The sequence below is a fragment of the Indicator indicator genome, chromosome 1 (genome assembly GCF_027791375.1).
Source record: "Indicator indicator isolate 239-I01 chromosome 1, UM_Iind_1.1, whole genome shotgun sequence".
NCBI lineage: Eukaryota > Metazoa > Chordata > Aves > Piciformes > Indicatoridae > Indicator > Indicator indicator.
The window spans coordinates 85,605,436-85,623,566 of NC_072010.1; the positions used below are offsets into that span (position 1 = coordinate 85,605,436).

At 40.3% G+C, this 18,131-nt stretch overlaps 1 protein-coding gene across 1 annotated transcript in view; it reads left to right on the forward strand.

Annotated features, from left to right (window-relative positions):
- The window catches only part of SENP7 (SUMO specific peptidase 7), a 42,276-nt gene extending 29,200 nt beyond the window's left edge, over window positions 1-13,076 (forward strand). Inside the window, exons 14-24 of the mRNA XM_054400690.1 lie at window positions 2,467-2,729; window positions 3,573-3,706; window positions 5,502-5,618; window positions 7,949-8,068; window positions 9,002-9,094; window positions 10,465-10,676; window positions 10,903-10,955; window positions 11,271-11,308; window positions 11,505-11,573; window positions 11,956-12,106; window positions 12,848-13,076. Coding sequence (XP_054256665.1) covers window positions 2,467-2,729; window positions 3,573-3,706; window positions 5,502-5,618; window positions 7,949-8,068; window positions 9,002-9,094; window positions 10,465-10,676; window positions 10,903-10,955; window positions 11,271-11,308; window positions 11,505-11,573; window positions 11,956-12,106; window positions 12,848-12,985 — 1,388 coding nt within the window. The 3' untranslated portion in view covers window positions 12,986-13,076. The remainder of the gene's footprint in view (window positions 1-2,466; window positions 2,730-3,572; window positions 3,707-5,501; window positions 5,619-7,948; window positions 8,069-9,001; window positions 9,095-10,464; window positions 10,677-10,902; window positions 10,956-11,270; window positions 11,309-11,504; window positions 11,574-11,955; window positions 12,107-12,847) is intronic.
- Window positions 13,077-18,131: the final 5,055 nt, after the last annotated feature.

Genomic DNA, 18,131 nt, shown 5'->3' on the forward strand with positions numbered 1-18,131 from the left:
TGGACACACTCCAGCACCTCAATGCCTTTTCTGTTGTGAGGGGCATGAAACTGAACACAGTAGTTGAGGTGTGGCCTCACCAGTGCCAAGTACAGAGGTGTGATCACTTTCCTACTCCTGCTGGCCTTGTAACAGTCCAATTATAATCTGTGAGGATACTTGCTGAAGCAAAGGTTGTGTAAAAAGTATCTCTCCCTAAATGGGCTCTTTAGTTTATAGGCTTTTATGGTCTAGCTCTATTAATTTTTTTCTAGTATGAAGCTTTGAGTATAACTTGTGCTCAGATATTCAGAGTCACACAATATTTTTTACCTTAGCAAAATCATTGCAAAATAACATCTACCACAATGATGATGGCAGAGTTGCCTGCATGCAGTTTTACAGTATGTTTAATCTGTATAATCATAGAATTGTTTTGGTTGGGAAAGACATCTTAAGATCATTGAGCCCAACCATCAACCTAACACCACCATGGCCATTAAACCATGTCCACCAGTGCCATGTCCACACATTTCTTGAATGCTCGCAGGGATGGTGACTTCATCACCTCTCTGGACAATCTCTTCCCATGCCTGACCAATAAGCTAGGCTGAGTGACATCACACAGGTATGTACAGTCAGCACCTGTATGAAGAAAAATTATAAGTAATGTTAACTTCATGTAAAGAGTACAAGTAGTTTGAAATGAGATACTGAGTGAAATTTCATCAGCGATCTAACTTTACTCGATATAAGTTTATCAGAGTTACTGGTTGCTTCTTTAGACACAAGTCACAATGAAATGTGCAGAGACTGTGAAGCTGTGAGACATTTTTTAATCTTAGGTTTGTTTACTTTGATTACATTCTTGTTGTAGGAGAAACCTTCAAGAGTTGTTATTAAATTTCTATGCTTGAATGTTTCATGCCTTTTAAGTACCTAGCAATGTATTTTGAAATGTATGGAGAGAACTGTTGGAACAAATCAGTGATGGTTTTACAGGTTGTGGAAATGATTACTATGAATTTCATCTGCCTTCTTAGTGTGTTAGAGGAAAATATTTCACAGAATGTTAGTGCCACAGGATGCATCAGATTGAAGGGACCCTCAAAGGCCATCTTGTCCACCCCCACAGCAGTCAGCAGGGACATCAACTAGATCAGGTTGTGCAGCACCCCATTAGGTTAGACCTTGAATCTCTCCAGGAATGGGGCCTCCACTACCTCTCTGGGCAACCTGTTGTGGTATTTCACTACCCTCATTTTGTGTCTGATCTGACAGCCTGAGAGGGCTGAGGCTGCTGCACCACTATGTCCCAAGGTCCAACCAGTAGCAAGGCTGAAGTGGTACTTAAAAGGGGTACAGAACATAGAGCACTTGCATAAACCATGCAAGCTGGTCACACAGATAACACAGACACATGGTGCTCATACCAACACAGCTTCATCCTGTTGGTAGAAGATGAGCAGGATAGAGGCCTACTAGTGAGAAAATATATATATGTATATATATCTCTATCTATCTATCTATCTCAGTGTCTGTCTATCTATCTATCTATCTATCCATCTATCTATCTATCTATCTATCTATGTAAGATGGGCTCAGACACTGTTTCCCCAGTTGCTAGCCCTGGATCCCATTCTTCCCAGTTGCTTGCTACCAAGGCCAGTGCAGTTGTTGATAGTCATGCATGTGCAGGCACACAGCCAGGACTTTCCTGATCCCAAAAGCTTGACCCTGCTGTGCTCTCATCCTTGGTTTCCCAGGTAGAGCTATCCATTAGGGACCTACTCACTCTCCTGACTCCCAGAGAACTTCACCTGTTTACCTAGTTTGACTTATCTCTGGTAGCAGTCGTGCACTCACTCCAGTTGCTGACTTCAGACCCTTACACTTTGAAAAGAGTCCCTCACCCAGGAGAAAGTTAGAAAGGAATTTATTAAGACGACAGGACAGGCTGTGCTGATTGATGCAAAGGGTGTAGCCAGCTGAGTATTCAGGTACAAGTGGCCCTTTTTATGCCCTTAGGCCTCTATTTCCTCACACTCATTCCTCCATAAATTACCTAAATGCCTCTTTGCCTCCCATTTTGTTCTTTCCCTAAAGATCCTACAATAAATCCTGTGCAATCCCAAAATGCTGTTCCCCTTCATGTGGTCTTGTGTGCCCTACACCTCAGCAACAACCCCTTCTCAGTCCAAAAGGTGCTTTAACACTGACTTCATGGGTTTCAGGTCTGGACCTTGGGGCTGAGGCTCTCCAAGCAAGGGCACAGACTAGGTGTCCCTTCCTCAAAGTCCTTAGTTCGAGTTCCTGCCTGACACTTCCTCTATGCTCCTTCAGGCTTTTTTTGGTGGACTGATGGCCCCTGACAGTGTATTTTTTGAGCTTCCACTCCTGCCATTGTCTCTTTGTGCTTCTTTGTAGATGTGCAGATAAGTTTTTATCCCATAACATAATACTCTCCATTCTCTCCTTTTTTTCTAGCCAAATCTAGTGAATTTGTGTTTCTCGAACTGTCCCGACTACTCACAGAAGGTGAAGAAGACAGACTGACTGAGTTGATGACAGTTGTGAGCAAGAAGAACAGAGCACCAGATCTCCCTGAGTTTCTGTCTTTGAAGGAAGCAGTACCCTTGTTTAAAGACCTTTCTCCTGAAGAAAGCTCTTTTATGAGGTACAATAAGGATCTATTGAAGCAATATATGCCAAAAAGGAATACCTCAGATACTCATGAGCCTGCAGTTCAGGTTAGTGTGCAGCTGTTGCTTGATTCAGCACCTTCTGATGGCATTCACTGTTATGTTTGGTATTTCTCTCTTATAGTGGGGTGAGAATTGCAGTAAACTAGATTGAGTCCATAGAGGGATAGGTGATAGACCTTGTAAGTGGAAAACGCTGAAGCTTTTGGTTGATTCATGGTTGGTTATGATGAGAACCACAGGGATTTTCTGCAAGGTATTTCCTCCAGAACTTGAAAATGCTAAATGGTTCCAAAAGCTGCTGGGGAGATTAACTATGCAACTTAATATGTTAAGACACTCCCTCTGAGGAATAAATGTTTCAACCCAAGCCCTTGTAACTTTTCATAAATTACATGTTTGTGCCCATCAGTAAAAGACACAGAGAGAGCAAGTCAACCTGGCTGTGAAACTGGGAACTTAGATAATTGAGCCAGTCAGCTCAAATCTGTATCATTTTTAGGTATATTGTTATGAACTAGATTTTCAAACCTTCCAAGCATACACAGCTCCTGGTAATACAGTCTGATGCTTGTCTCCATCCTTTCAGGTCCTTGTTTCTTCTCCAAGATCAATTCTGCATCAGTTACTTGAGTAAGGCTTAAACAGTTTTAGAGAGAGGTTATGAACAGGTGAAGAACTGTGATCATTCTAAATGGGACATAACATTTTTATTATGTCAGCACACTTGACTAAATACTGTTGTTTATGCTTCTACTCTCCAGCAAGATTCCTGTTCAGTGATGCAGGGTACTCCTGTGGGCTTCAGGCTTGGGGTTTGTGTATTCTGTTTTACATATCAAGCTATGTAATGCATTTTACTGTTGTTATTGTTTGGATTTTTCCTACTAGGAATCAAAACCAAAAGTGAGCAGGCCCAGTTATGCACTTGCAAATAGGCAAAATAGTGGTTGCTACTCTATCTCTCTGTCCTCTGCACTGAATGAAGAATGGAAAGAAGTAAAAGAAATTGGAGCAGTTAAGAAGTAAGTATATTTCATATAATTGAGAAGGTGAAAATAAAACAAATTGAATAAACAAACTGCTGGCATAAAAGTCCTGGATTAACTACCATTCTCTAGTTGATTTTAAGGTGTTGTATGAAAATATCATCAAGTGTGGATGTAGTTATTCCTGTCTCTATCTTAGCAGTTAACAGACAAAATAGATGTGTTACAGGATGACAGAAAATTTCACAGAAATTAGAAAATACCTGACATGTGGCTACAAGTTCATATCATGGATGCATTAAGGGGAGGGTGGTGACCTCATGACCTCTGTGAGGCCATCTAAGTCCATATCACAAAGCAAAACTTGTTAACTTGAGCCTTTTTTAAATTTAAAAAGTGTTTTGTTTCACTGTTCTGTCACAATGTATTCGTAACTAATTTGTTGTACAATTGGCTAGTTAGTACAGGAACTTGGCTGACAAAAGACGTTAGAAAATGAGAATGCACAAAAGTTTAGTGCAGCACAATACTCACACTTCTAGTAGGGCAAACAGTGAAGTAAACAGATCTGAAGAACTCTTGCCTTTTGCTATCACCATTTCACAGCAGTTGGTTTTGTTCCTGAAACAGCAAAAATACTCCGTTCTGGTTCCAGTTAAGTAATATGGTTGTTAATCTAGAGCTTTAAAAAAAAAAAACGTTAGAGGTGGCTTGGGCAGTTTCAAACCACTTAGAGTACAAATGTTGCATGGTGTGTAAACTCAGGTTTTCTGCTTGGAAGTCCTTATTGGAGTCTTTAATGAATAGAAAGTCACTGTTCATTCATAAAGTTGGGTAGTATGTCCCCTATTATTTCTTTCTATTTTATATAGCCATTTGTCACTTACATTTATCAAAAGTAAAAACAAACAACCCCCCAAAACCTCAACCAAACCAAACCAACAAAACCCCAAACAAAAAACTCAAAAAAACCCAAACCAAACAAAAAAACCCACCCAAAACAAAACAACAAGATGAAGGTGAAAAAATAGTATTTTGAAAAATTTTTATCAAAGTTCTATGAGCCAGCAATGCACACTTGCAGCCCAGAAGGCCAATGGCATCCTGGACTGCATCAAAAGATGCGTGGCCAAACAGGTGGGGAGAGGTGATTCTGCCACTCTGCTCTGGTGAGACCTCACTTGGAGTATTGTTCAGCTATGGGACGCCTAACACAAGAGAGACATGAACCTGCTGGAGCACCTTTCCTACCTGGAGAGGGTGAAAGAAGTGGGTCTGTTCAGCCTGGAGAAGAGAAGACTCTGAGGAGGCCTTAGAGCTACATTTCAATATCTGAAGGGGACCTACTGGAAGGTTGGGGAAGGACTGTTCAGAAGGGCTTGTGGTGATAGGATTAGGGGCAGTGGTTTGAAACTGGAATAGGTTGGACATTGAGAGGAAGTTCTTTACCATGAGAGTGGTAAAATACTGGAACAGGTTGTCCAGAGATGTGGTTGTGGCCCCATCCCTGCAGGCATTTGAGGTCAGACCTGATGTGGCCCTGAGCAGCCTAGTCTAGTTGGAGGTGTCACTGAAGGGGGGGTTGGACAAGATGACCTTTGAGGGTCTCTTCTGACCTGCTCTAATCTGTCAATCCGTTAATATTTCTTTTGTAACACTTAACCATTGGAGTAAGAAATACTAAAGGACTTTTGAGTTAGTCAGCAGTTCTGAGGACTATCACTTTTAACGTGTTTTCTAGAAAATCTTTTACATATGGAACAGCCATTCTAAGAAGAATGTTTTGTAAAACACAATTTGTCACTGTTTTAACATGATTTGTGTTTTCCAGTTTAATCGTTTATCCACCCCCACCTGCAAAAGGAGGTCTGGGAGTTACAACAGAAGACCTAGAGTGCTTAGAATATGGAGAGTTTCTCAATGATGTCATCATTGATTTCTATCTGAAGTAAGTAATCACAGCCTTAAATGTACTCTTCTTTCTGGGACCTGATCTGATCTTGAATGTCACTGTAAATGCTAGTCACTAAATATGGTACAAAAATTTCAGACATAACAGTATGATGAGTTTGTAAGTTGGACTTCTTTTAAAAGCTTTTGTGAATTCTCAGCAGTTTCATTTGTTTCAGTTTCCTTCTTCTTGTCCCTCTAATGTTCTGTGATATAATCCAAACCAAACAGGTGATGAGGGGCAGAGAAGGGGAAAAAGCCTCTTGGAGACCTCACAGAAAGAGATGCGCAGTTTCAGTTGGACAGTTGAAGGAAATAGAGAGTCTTTACTAATAGTTTATTTTACAGTTTGCATGAAGTGCAGCATCCTCTGCTATTTTTGTAAGAGTCAGGAATTCCTCTGATGCATAGCTCCTGTGGAAAGGAACACAGCCAATACTTCTTGAGAAAGTTGTGCTTGGTTTACCTGCTTCATGCCATCCAGTTAAAGTTGCTTGTGAAAGCAAGTTTTCCAGAATAAGCATTGTGGGCCATGAGGAAAGGCTGAGTCATGGGGCTGTTTAGCCTGGAGAAGAGAAAGCTGAGAGGGGATCTGATGAATGTTTACAAATGCCTTAAGGGTGGGTGTCAAGCAGAAGGGGCCAGTCTCTTTGCACTGGTGCCCAGTGACAGGACAAGGGGCCATGGACACAAACTGGAAGCTCCACCTCAATATGAGGAAAAATATCTTTGCGGTGAGGGTGCCCAGAGCACTGGGCCAGGCTGCCCAGAGAAGTTGTGGAGTCTCCTTCTCTGGAGACTTCCCAAACCCACTTGTGCATGTTCCTTGTGTGGCCTGCCTTAGGTCATCCTGCTTTGGCAGGGGGCTTTGGACTTGGTGAACTCCAGAGATCCCTTCCAGCCCCTACCATTCTGTGATTCTATGATTCTCTAAAGCTGAGGTTTAGTTTCCCTGTGCTGATCTTCTGAATGGTGTCTACAAGAATTTCATTTTTGCTTGGCATCCAGCATGGCTGCAATAGCTGTGACCAAGGAAGATGGTTAAAACTTTTTGTCTGGAGGAGTGGGAAATCAAATGTATATTAGAGTGTTTTGATGTGGTTTTATAGCTCTAAACTAGAAATAAATCATGCAGCAGCAGTATCCTCTCAATAGCTGTAGTTTTGTCTCCCCAGAAAATGAAGATTTGAATAAAGGAGTTTAACACAATCATTGTGGAAGCCAGCCTGCTTTTTAAATTTGCTAGGCTTCCCACATTCTCAAGGATGCATTTTGTTGCAAGCTATATCATGGATAACTGTGTTGCCCATGTCACTGGGTGAAGCTGGAGGCACCTTGTGAAAGCTGACTGCAATTACGAAGGCTTTGGCCATCCAGAATGACAGAAAAAACACTCACACTGACATTTATAGTTTAAATGACCAACACTGAAATCATGCAGAATGAGTACTTGTATTGTGTTTGGTTTAGCTTTTGTATGCATAACTTGTAGAAGTAAAATGGAGAATTTGTAGAACTGACCTGTGCTATGCTTTTTGGACACACTGGAGTATAATACTCCATCAGTTTACACTGAGTTAGGTTTTCCAGCCTGTCTTAATTGCAAGGGCTAGAAACCTAACTCTAAAAATAAATTCAGAAGCACCAATACTGGAGCACAAATCTGAAGTGAAAAAATAATAGATCACAGTCTTTATTACATACTCTGATGTTTTCCATCTCTGTACATACTGAAAAGAGAGTAAAGAGAATGATAGAACGGCTTAGATTGGAAGGGACCTTAGAAATCATCTGCTTCAACCTCTCTGCCATGCACAGGGACGTCTCTCAACTAGACCTCTTCCAACCTGGCCTTGAACCCTTCTAGGGAGGGGGGCATCCATGACCTGTTTAGGCAACCTATTACAGAGTTTCACCACCCTTCTACTGAAGAACTTCTTAAAATCCAGTCTAAGCCTACTCTCCCTTGGCTTAAAACTGTTCCCACTTGTCCTGTCGCTAGACACCCTTATGAAAAGTCCTTCTCCAGCCTTCCCGTAGGTTCCCTTTGGGTGTTGGAAGGCATCTATAATGTCTCCCTGGACCTTTCTCTTCTCCAAGCTGAACAACCCCATCTTTCTCAGCCTATCCTTGTAGCAGAGGTGCTCCAGCTCTTGAATCACCTTTGAGAAGTTTGGCAAAAGTGAAGGCAACTGATAGTAAGCATAACCTGAGTATGACAAGTAATTAAAATAGTTGTCCTTTCGTGTTTTGTTTGGGGTTTTTTTATCAGTAATGGTACTTTCTAGAAAAGAAATTTAATAATAATTTATTTTTTACCTTTGATAGGTACCTGTTGTTGGAGAAGACACCAAAACATCTTGCTGACCGTACACACATATTTAGCAGTTTCTTCTATAAGTGCCTGACCAGGACAGAAAAAAACTCTGAGTGGGATCTCAAAGTTTCGTAAGTTCATTTTAGATGCCATTATGACCAGAAGTAAGCTGTCTATTGATACCTCTTGGGAGTTCTGTAGATCATTTCCTAATTAACACATAAAATAGTAATCCATGTTCGTCAAAGGATTAGTGGTTAAATATTGTTACTAACAATTTAAACATAGTAATGGCTTTCAGAATATGAATAAAAATATTATCACCTGTCTTCCAAATTCATCTGAATGTTTCTGTGAATCTTTACTTCAGATAATTAAGTCTTTTGATCTTTTTATTATAAACTTAGGTTTTTGCAAGGTGTGCATAGTTTTAAGAAACTGTTCTTCTAAAAATACTTTTAGATTTACCCCATATTTCATTTTACATCTTGGTAATAAAGTATAGACCAAATTTTTAGTAAGAAAATTTTACTGCACACCAAGCCTATACATTTGTTTAACACTTGAGCACACTGGAATTGGAGACTTTCACAGAAAGGTATCTTGAACAACTCAAAAAGTCTATATCACTGCCACTCTGCTCTGGTGAGACCTCACCTGGAGTAGGGTGTCCAGCTCTGGGGCCCTCAACACAAGAAGGACATGGATCTGTTGGAGAGGGTCCAGAGGAGGGCCACAAAGATGATCGGAGGGCTGGAGCACCTCTCATTTGAGCACAGACTGAAAGGATTTGGGCTGTTTAGCGTGGAGAAGAGAAGGCTCTGGTGAGGTCTTATAACTACGTTTCAGTATCTCAAGGGGACCCATGGGAAGGCTAGGTAGGGACTGTTCAGAAGGGCTTGCGGTGATAGGATGAGGGGCAATGGTTTGAAACTGGCGCAGGGTAGATTTAGGTTGGACATAAGAAGGAAGTTCTTCACAGTGAGAGTGGTAAGATACTGGAACAGGTTGCCCAGAGATATGGTTGAGGCCCCATCACTGGAGACTGCCTTTGGTTTTTGCAGAGTGGCACAGAGAAGACACAGAAGAGTAAGAACATGGACTCGCCATATAAACATCTTCAATAAAGATTATATCTTTGTGCCAGTGAATGAGGAGTAAGTCTGGTTTAGATAACATTTTCTGATTGTAAAGATTTAAATATTTGAATGCTGTGGTGATTAAAAAATATGTGACTCTAAGTCTGGATCACTGGAAATGAACACATTGGATTTTTAAGAAGTAACAGGTATGGAATAACTAAATTTGAAGTCTCTTCAAAAGCTAAACTTTTAATTCAATTGTCTTGAGTAGATTTTGCATCTCCGGGCGGGGGGGGGAGGGGTTGTTATACTAAGGGTTTTTTTTGTGTCATTATGATGATTCCTGTGCATTTAGGTAATATTTCTATAAATAAATCACAGCAACTTAAGATGTTAATGGATCAGGAGTAGCACTTCCATGGTCTGAACCGGAGGAGAAATTTCTTTGCTGTGAGGGTGCTGGAGCCCTGGAACACGCTTCCCAGAGAAGTTGTGGAGTCTCCTTCTCTGGAGAGATTTCAAGCTCACCTGGATATTGTGAGCCTGTGCAACCTGCTCTGGGTAACCCTGCTCTTAGCAGAGGGGTTGGACTAGATGATCCCCACAGGTCCTTTCAACCCCTATCATACTGGTATTCTGTGACTGCATTCCCGGTGCTGCATGTTTGAATTTGAAGGTGGTTGTTCACCAGACTCATGGTTATAGTTGGTTTCCATTGAAAAGAAATAAAAGGCAAGCTTGTGACTCTGCCTCTAAGTGACGATGCAGTGTCATCCAGTGTGAGATCTTCGAGGAAGCAAGCTCTGGCTGTTAGAAATCCACCCTGTGTACCTTTTTGTGGGTGCCCCATGATACGGAGTAGGCAGAAGGGCACTACAGTGACGTGGGGCATTGCTGCTTCTGGCAAGGGTTGGTCAGAGTGAGCACACTCTAGACAGTAACATTTCTTTACACCTTTGAGACTGTTGATTACCAGCAGGTTTGGAAGTCAAAAACCCCACCTTGTTGACTTCCAAAAACTTCAGCTTTGTGGAATAATTGGCCTGCACATGGAAACTCCAGTAAAACTGAATAACTATATCGTCATCTGTATTCAAAACTGGAATCACCATCAGACTTTTTTTTTTCTTTCTTTCTTTTTTTTTAACATTGTGGAATGGGTGGCAAGACACTGATAAATTGACCTCTGGGTTTGTTGTGTTTTTTAAAGGAGTTGATACTTATTTTTGCTGTTACACTACAATGCAAAGTAAAATGTGTGAGAGGATCGGTATGAGATCCCACCAAAGAACATTGTAACAATGGTTATGTGTCACAGAACAGTTGTCCAGCAGCTCTTGATGTTGTAAACACTTTTCATATCCTTTCCAGAAACAAATGCTACAGAGATTTGACCCTTTTTTTTTTTTTCTTTCCCCCCTCCCGCCTGTCCCCACTGCTGGTAGGTCTCATTGGTACATTGCAGTTATCTGTTTTCCTTGGTTAGAAGAAGCTGTGTATGAGGATTGTCCCGGTGAGGATTCATTAAATCATCAGCCTCAACAGTCTTCACTTCAGTCAAAGAATGAGAACACTAGGACTGGTTCAGTGTTGGTATTTCCAGGTAACTGCAGGAATAAAGAAGACATGGATACGAACAGAGGTTTATTCTCAACAGGTAGGTAATCTAGAAAAAAATCATATCTAGTGGAAAATTATGTCAAGCCATATGTAGTTCTGATAGTGTCTTAAACATTGAAGGAGGGATATGGTGTCTTAAAATGTATCTCTGACATCATGATAGTTGTCATATGTTTTTGTATTACCATGCATAACAATAGCTGCACTGTGCTCATGTTAGGAAATATTTTCTTAAGACATGTTCATCTGTTCTTTTGTACTAGATGGCAATGAAATTGCTGCTTTTGGTTCAGCCCTGGATTCAGATATTTCTGAAGTAAGTGCCTTTTTATACTGATGGAGGAAACATTTATTACTCTATTTCTGAAGGCTCTGGGACTTGGCCAAGTGGTTCTTGCATTATCTTTTTTGCAGCAGGTATTGATTTTTGCATGGCCTGCAGCATGTGCAAGGCACTCTTGAATTAGCCTAGAGTCTTCCTTTGCTGTGCTTTTATCAGTCTTTAAAAGTTATTTATCAGTTTTTCCCTTTTTGAAGTGAGAGCCTCTCTGGCATTATATTTAAATCTATGAAGACCTGTGAGTTTATAATTGTAGGATTTTTAAGGTTACTTTTATTTTGTCTTTCCCAGATCTCCCTAGATAATTCCAAAAGGCAGATTTGTAAAAGGTATGTTTCTGTTTTCATACTAATACTTCATCATTCAATTGTATTACAAAATTCTGCAGTATTTTGTAAAGGCACAGCTGTAGTGACTTGTCCATTTATTCAAATATTGATGCTCCTCTTAAGCTGCATTGAAATATTTGCTTTAGTAGTGGTGGTAGTGAAAGGGTACAATGATTTGTTTGGTTTTGTTCTACAGGCCTTGTATACTCATCTTAGATTCGTTGAACACTGGTTCTGTGCAGAAAACAGCTCAGATTTTGAGAGAGTAAGTAAGCACAGTTTCTGTTTACTAGCAAGAGATGCTGCTGGTCATATTTCTATGTCCAAAATACTTTTCTCTATAAAGGTGTACATTTTAATGCTAAAGGCAAATCCATAAAGAGTCATGACAAAGTGTAGCAGTACAGAGGCTTGAGTGAAAAGCCTGTCTTTGTTCTGCAGCGCAGATAAAAGGCAAAGCTTGTGAACTGGACAGTCTCAAAAGTGTCAAAGCCGTTTGAAGAAGAGGAGATAAATGGAACAGTCTACCAAAGAAATTGGTTAAGGATGTTGTAGCTTTTTAGCCAGCTCTAGAACAATACTTGAGTAGTATTCCAAAATGCATTGAGCTTAGGAGTTCAGTATTTAATGTTTGATTTCTTTTGTAGATACCTTGAAGTGGAATGGGAAGCTAAACGGAAAACACATCGAGAATTCAGTAAATCAACAATGGTTGACCTCTGTCCCACTGTGCCTAAACAAGATAACAGCAGTGATTGTGGGGTCTATTTGCTGCAATACGTGGAAAGCTTCTTACAGGTATGAATGAAAACTACCTTCTTCTTTCCCCCAAATTACCTTAAACCCCAAAAAAACCCCTTTCTAGGGACACAGCCAGACACAGAAGCCTGTGATGCTTAGCCTCAAAAATGTCAAATCCATTTGAGAAAGAGGAGAAAAAACCAGTTCTCAAGCAGTGGCAGGGGTCTCTGTATCTGGAGCACAGTTTCTCATCTGTGTTTGTTGGCAAATATTTCTGACCTTGTAGTTTAATGTTACTTTTACATTGACACATTAAATACCCTGTTTAGTCTACACATGTCATTGGTGCTCAGTGACAGGACAAGAGGCAGTGGATGCAAAACGAAACATGTGAGGTGCCATCTGAACATAAAGGAAATGCTTTTTTTTTTTTTTTTTTCCTATGGGGGTGATCAAGTGCTAGTACAGTTTGTCCAGAGAGGTTCTGGAGTGCTCTTCCTTGGAGATGTCCAAAAGCTGTTTGAATGTAGTGATGGCAGCTGGTTCTATGTGGCCCTGCTTGAGCAAAGGGGCTGGACCACATGAGCTCTGAAGTTCCTTCAGTCCTCAGCTGTTGTGTCATTCTCAGCCTCCTCTTCTCCAGTCTAAACAATCCAAATGTCCTCATTTTGACTGTCACTGTCTCATGTAAACTTGGTTGTGCCTCCTTGGTCTCAGCAATAGTAGAAGGGCTTGAAATTATTTTTGAAGTTTGCTTCAGAAAATTCATCCTGTAAATGTTCATTTTTCTGTTACCAGAATCCCATTGTTAACTTTGAGCAGCCACTGCACCTCAAGAAGTGGTTTCCTCGTCAGCTGATCAGAAGCAAAAGAGAAGAAATTCGAGACCTGATCTTGCAATTGCACTTTCAACAGCATAGTGGCAGCAGCAGCTAATAAATCTAATAAGCCATACCTGGCAAAGAACATTGCTATTTAAAGTAACTGGAACTCTGCTTAGCATCATTTGTTCTCTTTCTGCATTGCAAGGAAGAAGGAAGAAAAAAAAAAGAAGAAAAAAGAAACCCATGAGAAGTATTTTATTTGTTCAGTTTATTTATTTAAATAAATGTTTTCCATTTGGGTTGTGTGGTCATAAAATGCAGTTCTGGGCGGAAGGGAGAAGGTTGTAGATAAAAGTATAAATATAGGGGATAAGCTAATATTTATGAATTGCTAATTGATCATTTACTTGGAAGATGAAAGCAGCTTTTATAAAGGTATGTGCCACAAGGGTATTAAAAGGCTCTTTCTATTAAATGTGGATGATAACATGGGTTAGGCCTCAAGACAGCTTTTTGACCCTGTACAAAAATCTCTTCTTGATTTTGCAGCTCATACAGACAGCATGAATACTATGTATTGTTTTAACGTAAGGATCTCATACTGACTCTCTTTAGAGATGTAATTTTTTTTTTGTTTGGTTTCTGATTATACACAGTAGTCTGCGTGTGTCACGAAAGTCTGCCAAGATTGGAGGCTGCTGAATTTTGATGTTTTTATTGTTTTTCTTCCCTAACACTTTCATCATAACTTTTTTCTTTTTTTTTTTCTTTTTGTTTTCCCCCATGAGGGGAAGACATTTGCTTGAGAGTGACCATTGAAATCTTTTTAAAGTCAAGAGTGGATTTAAAAAAAAAACCCACAAAACGATTTTTAAAGATTTTTTTTTTCTTCTTGGATTTTTAGAGTAAGTCTTGCTCTTGAAGTACACAGCAATAGAATATATGTGAGCAGTAGATTTTTACTCTTAATTGCCTTGGTTTTAGGAGTTATTCCTGTGAAGCTTATGGCATCACTAGAATTAGAAAGGCAAGCAGTTTGAGGTGTTTTGTTGAAAAATAAGGCCATTACTGTCATATATATCTTTAAGATACACAATTTTTATATGTAAGATGAACAGTATTTATACTGTGCTCAGGAAAATTGAGTAAAGATACCTGAATGCTTGAGTGTTTGAAGTTGGACTTGATTTGATAAACTATATACAAGTTTATCATTGTCAATACATATTTATATGGGTTTTCCTCAATCACTGGTCACATAGGAGTTTGGTAACATTTTGACACACTTTTGTCTGCACAAATAGAAGTGACTGGTAATAAGAAGCTACTGCACAATAGAAGCGACTTTTAAGAGGGTGCTTTCTCCTGTCCCCTACTTTAAGTAAATTTAAGTGTCATTGTGTTCTTTGGAAGGACCACATGTCAGATGACCACCAAGCCACCTGTGTCATAAATGCATCTACAAAACCAGAGCTCTTAATGCTGCAAGTGGGATAAAGAGTTGAAATAAAAATTGAGGGCAGCCCAAAGATTTGTAAATTTTATGGCATTGCAGAATTCTCAGGGCAGCTTCCCTCAAGACATGTCTGAAACCTAGCATTTGGAAAATCCAGTGATTACTTCAGGTTCTGTACAGTCATCCAGGAAACCACCCCACCATTGTTTCTCCAGCCAGGAAGCACTCTTTCTGGAGAGGAGAGGCAATACACACAAACATAATTATTTGCTGAGCACAGTTACCTTCTGTATAGCTGTGAGCAGCCTAGTGCAATTACTGTATGGGATTTGTCTTTGTAATTTAGTTCTCATCTCAGAGTTTCTCTAGCTTTCATCACCTAAATCACAATGTCAGTGTTATTTACAGGGATCATCTGTGCATTTATTGTGAGATAGATGAAAGATAAAAAGCAGAAATGTACCCTTTCTCTACATTGTTTTAATTGATGAATATTTTCATTGTTCCCTTATGAAAAACAGTTTGGGCTTTTTCTTATGGTGAAGTTAATTTTTATCATTAAGTAATTTGTTCTTTTTAAAAAGTGGACAGGTTTATAGATATTCAAAGTTCTTGTACAAACTTTTCTAAATTGCTTTTTTAACATTAAAGAATTGCCTTTGTAGATTTGTTAGATATGTGCTATGAGAATTCCAATTAATTTGATATTAAAATAATCTCCAGAAGCTGCTGAATGTGATTGTCACCATTCTTTTCCCAGCTACCACAAATATGCAGTGGCGGTTATGCATAGGACAGCCATCTTACTACACATACATGTGTCTCTTAACCCAAATCTCTATCAAAGTGATTATTTGCTTTGCAATCCTTATATAAAGGCACACAGTTTCTTGTGGTAAGTATGGAATCATAGAATTGTTTCTGTTAGAGAAGACCTCTAAGATCATCAAGTCCAACTGTCAACCTAAGACCACTGTGGCCATCAAACCGTGTCCTGAAGTGCCACACGCACATTTTTTTAACACCTATAGGGACTGTGACTCCATTGCCTCCCTGAGCAGCCTGTTCCAATACCTGACTACTCTTGCAGTAATGCAAATTTTCCTAGTATCCAGCCTAAACCTCCCCTGGCACAACTTGAGTCCATTCTTTCTCATTCTGTCACCTGATACTACGGAGGAGACACCAATCTCCACCTCACTGCAGCCCTCCTTTCTGGGAGTTGTAGAGAGCAATGAGGTCCTCTCTCCGCCTCCTTTTCTCCAGACTAAACAATCCCAGTTCCCTCTTTTTGACTCATCTCTGTCATTAGGCTAACAGTCTTGACAGCCTGAATGAGTAAGCTGGGAAATGCCTGGGCCCACCAGCTGCAGCCCACTCTATTCCTGCCATTTCCATTTAATAGGTGTCTGGTGAATGCTAAGAAGTGTCCATGGATAAAGTTACACTCCATGGACCTCTTTTTTTAGTTGCTAGAACTCCCCTAAGATAACTTTTTGGCACATACAAGGCACCAGACTGACTCAGGGACCTTTTTTTGGCCACCTTTTGCATCTCCATTTCTTGTATTAATCTCTGTTTAACTGAAGTGCTGGAATGATGTCATACTTCAGAGCAAAATGTATCTAAGGCTCTTTACACTGTAATTTTGATCTCAAGGCAACTGTTAGCTGTAGCTCTCAGATTGTTTAAAAGAAACTGCTACATTATGGCTCTGCAGGACCAGAAACTGGCTTCCATAAAAAAAAAAAACCCCGAACCAAACCACAACCACCACCACCAACAAAAAAATAACGGTCATAGAGATCTTTTTAGGGTGTTGTAGTACAAGCCTGATGGAAGAGAGGTAACTTGCAGGAAGTAAATCTTCCAGGAGAAATGCCAAAAACCCCAAGCTCCAAAAACTGGAGAAGTGAATCATGACATTGTGGGCTTTAAAACTATCTGTGGGCTGCTGTGTTCCCCTCGAGCTGCAGGCATTGGGGTTGTATTTGATGATCTTTATAGGTCCCTTCCAACCCCTAATATCCTGTGATTTACTGCAGTCTATCTGTCCCTGCCTCCTAGAATTTCACGCTGAAATGAGCTTGCAGTACTCGGTAAATACTACACCTTAAAAAATTAGAAAACCTTAAAAGCTACAGCAGTAAGACTTTTATCTTGATTATGAATAGGAATCAGAATATTGCTTCTGACAAACCACATCCCAAAAAGGACTCTGATTTCTAGATGGGAAAGCAGAATTTTCTTAGGATTGAAAATGTTTCCATTAGTGGCTGAAAGAAAGCATGACTCGAGCAACAATGCTGCCCAAGGAAGATGAAGTTGAAAACATTATTCAAAGATGAAGTTCAGGCACCAGGATAATCTTTGACTGTGGAACAAGGTAAGACATACTGGTCTGATCAGTGGTTCAGGAAAGGAGGAATGCTGAGAATAAGTTTACATCACATGGACAGAGTAGATAATTTAAGTGTTCATTAATTTGGTTGATCTCACTTCCTGATTTTTCTGCTCCAAATACTACCTGATGGAAGTATTTGGATGGTGGCAGTAGGATCATGGCATGGTGGGCTGAATTTGTTCAGCTGGAAAACTAAACAGCCTCAGACCTTACTTATTCTTGGGAGGTGGTTCATAGAATCATAGAATGGCTTAGATTGGAAGCGACCTTTGAGATCATCTACTCCAACCTTCCTGCCATGAGGAGGAACACCTAGACTTGGTTGCTCAAGGCCTCATCCAACATGCCCATGAACACCCTCAGGGAGGGGGCATCCACAGCCTCTCTGGTCAACCTATTCTGGAGTCTCACCACCCTTGTACTGAAGACCTTCTTCTAAGGATCCAGCCTAAAGCTACTCTCCCTCAGCTTAAAACCATTGCCCCTTGTCCTGTTGCTAGACACCCAGTCTTCCTGTAGGTTTCCTTCAGGTATTGGAAGGCAGTTATAAGGTCCCCCCAGAGTCTTCTCTTCTCCAGGCTGAACAACCCCAGCTCCCTCAGCCTTCTGGGCTGCATGAGCTCACTGCTGGCTTGTGTTGAGCTTCTCATCAGTCAACACCCCAAGTCTTTTTCTTCAGGGCCTCTGTCAACCCACTCTGCACCCAGCCTGTATTTGTGCCTGGGGCATGATCCAAATGCAGGACCTTGCACTTCAACCTGTTGAACCTCATGCAGTTTGCACTGCCCTGCTACTAAAGCCTGTACATCAGAAAACTCTCCAGAACCACAAGGAAAAAGTGGTAATGGTGAAATGATTGGCAACAGCAGCCACAGAAACTGAACAAATGAGATGGTTTTGTACAACCTGATTGTTTCAGTTGAACTGATTGGGAAATTTTGTTGGCAAGTCCTGTGAAATGCTATAGTCAGTTGCTGTAGTCCAGTTGCAGGAGATAATTTATAATCTTGATATTAAGCCCTGGGAGCTTGGAGACAGGGAGTGTCTGCCAGCATGTGACTCAAAGGCATTTTCTTTAAGCATACCTTTTTTTAAAAAAAAAAAAAAAATTCAGTTACAGAAGAGTGGATTTAGCATCTGAGAAACAATAAAATTATTTAGTATTATTTAGCAATTTGTGTGTTGTAGCAAAACTTCAGTGACCATTACCTTGTAGAAAGCTGTAATTCAGCTAATCACTTGTGATGTATGTAAGTGTGTGTCCTTTCTTTTCAGAAATACAAACTGTCAGAAAATTTTCTTTTTCTTTTTGGTGTGACCTTGGCATGTTACATCACTAGGATTATACCTGCCCTTTCTTTTTCCCCAGCAAGAATACACTTCTCCTGAATACCTCTG